The sequence below is a fragment of the Melospiza melodia genome, chromosome 2, assembly GCF_035770615.1.
Source record: "Melospiza melodia melodia isolate bMelMel2 chromosome 2, bMelMel2.pri, whole genome shotgun sequence".
Taxonomy (NCBI): domain Eukaryota; kingdom Metazoa; phylum Chordata; class Aves; order Passeriformes; family Passerellidae; genus Melospiza; species Melospiza melodia.
Window position 1 is genome coordinate 64,020,715 of NC_086195.1, and position 4,503 is coordinate 64,025,217.

General features: G+C 48.9%; 1 protein-coding gene across 1 annotated transcript; it reads right to left on the minus strand.

The window, feature by feature from the left end:
- Positions 1-378: 378 nt before the first annotated feature.
- On the minus strand, positions 379-1,975 carry LOC134415126 (epidermal differentiation-specific protein-like). Its single transcript, XM_063150426.1, has 2 exons — positions 1,924-1,975; positions 379-1,396 (listed from the first exon to the last, which is right to left on the minus strand). The coding sequence occupies exon 2, from the start codon at positions 1,341-1,343 to the stop codon at positions 813-815; it is 531 nt and encodes a 176-aa protein (XP_063006496.1). The 5' UTR covers positions 1,344-1,396; positions 1,924-1,975; the 3' UTR covers positions 379-812.
- Positions 1,976-4,503: the final 2,528 nt, after the last annotated feature.

Sequence of the window (4,503 nt, forward strand, 5' to 3'; positions counted from 1 at the left end):
TATTGAAAACATTCTGTTTATGATGAGATTTAGGGCAGTAGAAGACTGCATCACTGCTACAATCACTGCCTTCAAATACAACCAAGCATGTGATAGCCAGGTAGAATCTGGAGGTGAGTGTTTGGCCAGGACCAGCAATGATCACATGCTCACGAAGACATTTAGAGTCAAGCCTGACCCCACTGATAATGAGCAGGTAAACCAGAAGGAAACAGAATTGTGCAGGAGACATCAAGGAAAAATATCTGGAAGTGGCTGTGGGGACCATTCTCTGGATACACAGAGACATCTCAGCATGGAAGAGCAATATTTATCTATTCCAAAGATGCACAAAACAGACCCAGTGCTGATTGCAAAGGATTCTTTAATGGCAGCAACACAAAATGGATTAGAGACAATGGCAGAGCCTACAGTAGCACAAGGGCATTGCAATGCAAATTACAAAAGAAGTGATGCTGGTTCTGCACTGACACTCTCTGTTTCACTTAGCCACACACACAACCTGCAATGCTTCTACATTCCATAGGCCAGGACTCTGGAATGCCAGCTGAGGGTACAACAGGTTTCACACATGTGGCATTGCCTCCTCTAGCTTGGACACTCTCATATGATCAATCCTGATGATTCTTGCATTGGTGGGGTGGGAGCAGCGTGCAAGGCAGGATGGAGAAGTGCAGCTCTGCAGTGCAGCCGAGCAGAGAGCGCTGACATTCGGTGGTCCTGTGACACTGGGGGAAAAGGCAGCACCAGCAGAGGCAGAGATCCGGGTGTCAAATTTCTGCATCTTTTCTCAGCGCTGCAGGATTTGCATTCTAACAGCCACAGCCAGGGCGCAGGGGGCGCAGGAAGGAAAGCTTGTCGTTGAAATAGATTGCGTTGTAGTTTGGAAAGTCCTCATGGGCTCGGGCAAGGTATTGAATTCCACTTCCATCGCTGTGCTCACACAGCAGCCAGGCACCTCTCTGTACTTTGTGGGAAGAAATGATGTCATTGTCGTGTCCGGCAGCCAGGTTGGTTGCTTCTCTTATTATTCTGCTCTTCCCTTGATAATTAATGTGTTCATAGAGAGTGATCTGAGGATTCTGCAGATTTTCAGTGATCACCTGCAGAGAGCTGATCCTGTCATTCATCTCTTTACCTACAAAGCTATATTCTCCCTCCTCAAACACCAGAAACCGACCCTGGTAATCAACATGCTCGTAAGCCACCCAAGGCTGGCCAATTACTTTCACTGAGGAGACAATATCATTCCAATCTACATCTTTTAGATTGGAAATGTTAGTGGTGAATTCTCTGGACAGGCCCTTGAAGTTGGCATGCTCATAAATGATGATTTTGCCCATCTCTGCAGGACTTCTGGGGGGCAGATTTCTTGGTATAGGAGCTGGATGGCAGCCTGCACAAAAGGGAGACAGAAAACAAGTAGAGCTGGTAAGATGACTTTCTGCTCCAGACAGAGGATTATGGGAAGTGTGGTGCAGAAAAGGAAAAGTAGGAAGTTTTTAGCAGAATAGAAACATAGCAGCAGCTGGAAAGCAGTGAGAACATGACAGAAATTTCAGTTTTGAGGGAAAACATAAAACAAGACATGTGCCCACAGCTACTCAGTTCAAATTAGTTGTGTCTGTTGGTTTAGGTGCATACCCAAGAATAAGCTGTAAATGCTCTCCCGGTGACACCCACAACTGTGTATCTGTGGCCCCCTCCAGGCTGTCCCTGGGTCAGGTTTGTCTCTCCTGCAGCAGCCATCCATCTCCTCATGCCCTGAGAGATGGCTTCAGTCTCTGCACACGCACACAACAGAGCCTCACGGCTGTGCTGCAGCTCTCAGCCCAGCACTAAAGCCTCCTGCCCTTGCCCTGCACTTCACAGCAGCTGCCCAAGAAGCCCTTCCAGCTCTCCTGTGCCGAGGGTGCCTCTTACCTTGCTGTCAGCTGCAGGGCTGCGAGAGCTGAGGGCAATTCTTCAAGTGCAGGGCTGTGGTGTGTGCAGAGTGTCTGACGTGCCTCCATTTATACTTACACAGAAGTGAAAGTGTGGATCACCCATTGCAAGGAACTGGGAGTGCTTGATATCATGCTCAGGGATCAAAAAGTATTCATATTCTATCTTGGTTTTGATGTCCTACAGCCAGACATCTCATTGCTTTGGTTCAAAAGTTCACTGAAGTGTGAGTGACCTGATAACCTTAGAACGTGGCTTCATGTCTGTCCCTGCTCAGAAGCCGTCTGAACCATAGGAACTGGAACACGTTGATTGGAGCAACCCCAGCTCCTTCAATCCCTCAACAGCTCAATTCCCTTCTCTGCACTCACTCCAGACCCCCATGTCTGCCTTGCAGTGAGGGGCCCAGAACTGGGCCCAGCCCTTGAGGTGTGGCCTCAGCGGTGCTGAGCACAGGGGGACAATCCCTGCCCTGATCCTGCTGGCCACACCATTGCTGATCCAGCCCAGGTGCCACGGGCCTGCCTGGCCACCTGGGCACAGCTGGCTCATGTGCAGCTGCTGTCTGTCACGTGTGGGGCTTTTGTGACCGCAGGGCAGGACTCGGCCCTCGGCCTGGCAGAGCTTCATTCCATCGGCCTCAGCCCACTGACCCCTCTGCAGAGCCTCCTCACCCTCCAGCACACAACACTCACCCAAGCTGGTGTTGCCTACAGACTGACTAAGGGGGGAGATCCAAGGATGGGGTGCCCACATCTTCTCTAGAGAACCTCTTCCAGTGCCTCACCACCCTCACAGTGAAGAATTCCTTTGAAATGTCGAGCCTAAACCTACGCTCTTTCATCGTGAAAGGCCGCAGTAAAACGACCCTCTCTCTGCTTTTCTTATAAGCCTCTTTATATTTTAAAATGCTGCAATAAGGTCTCCCAGAACCCTTCTCTTCTCTAGGCTGAACAACTCCAAGTATCTCTGGCTTTCTTTTTTGGAGGTTCTCCAGCCCTCTGACCATTGTGATGGCCCCATTGTGATCTCTACATCTGCTATAACAGGTCTGTGTCTCTCTTGTTCAGGAAACCCCACGGTTGCATGCAGAGCTGCAGGTAGAGTCTCACCTCAGCAGATCAGAAGGGAAGGATCATCTCCCTCATCCTGCCAACTACACTTTCTGCAGCCCAGGACACCTTTGGCTTTCTAGGTGGCAAGTGTCAGGTCACGTCCAGTCTTTCATCCACCGGTGTTCTCAGCTCCTTCTCCACAGGGCTGCCCTCAGCCCATTCATCCCTCAGCCTACGCTGCCCCTGGTGATTGCTCTGACATCCAGTTGCAGGGCCTTGCACTCAGCCTTGCTGAAATTTATGGGATGCACATCGGGCCATTGCTCAGGCTTCTCGAGGTCCTGCTTAACAATCCCTTCCTTCCAGCATGGCAACACACCACTCAGCTTGGTGTCATCTGCAAACTCGCTGAGGGTGCACCTGACCCCAGGGCTGTGACATCAAGGAAGGCATTGGAGAGCACTGGGGGCAGAACAGAGCCTTGGGGGTCACCATTTGTTCATGGCTTCCATTGATCCTGATCAGGTTTCTCAGGAACTCATTGTGTGAATGACAGCACAGGCATTTAGGTGCCAGCAGCGCGGCACTTCTGCCCCAAGAGATGGTACTTCCTCAAGGGAGAAGAGATCTAGAAAGATTTCTTCTCTTTTATCAGAGTATTCACCTGCTCACTTAACTTGCTCACTTAGGGTGATTTAGCAAGGAGATGTGTGAACAGTTAAGTAACTCAAACTGCTTCCTTCTTCTCATTTTGTGGATTTGTAGGCACATGAAAAACATGGATGTGATTTGTGATTTGCACATCTTCAGCAAAGGAAAGTCCAGTTCAAATAACCTACTGGCTTTGTACAGTCGACTGACTATTTCAGTGGAAAATGGAAGGGCTGCAGATGTTATCTCCCTGGATTTCTGCCAGGCCTTTGACATGGTCCCCACAACTTCCTTATTTCTAAATTGGAAGCACAGAGATTTGATGGGGAGACTGTTCAGTGGACTGGGCTTTGGGGCTGTGTAAATGACAAAACCAAATTACCTCCAGGGAAGGGAGTTCCTTATAGGAACAATCAGCTGCACACATTTCACTCTGTCACATTTATTTTCCTGATGACCTCTACAGATCCCTGAAGGAAAGTCTCTCATTACTGCTTTTGTGAGCAACAGGCTTTGCGTTTTTTGAGATTTGATTTACAGGGATGGAGAATCTCATTTGAGCTTTGCTGTAGGATTGCTCTGATTAACACAGAGTCAATAAGGTACTGCCAGGAAAAACAGCAGCGTAAGGGGGAGGACTACTCCGACAAGGAAACCAAGAAAAACTTAAAGGAACTATCAGGAAATGAATTGAATGTGGGGCAGCTCTGTTGTTGGGTAAAGGAAGATGTCTTTGACGATGCATGTGGGGAAAAAAATAAGTTGCTTCAGCCTTGCTTGCCACAATGGCTTTTCAGTGTTGGATACATTAAAAGATGCTGCAAATCCTTGCTGTGGGAATTCCAGTAGCAGA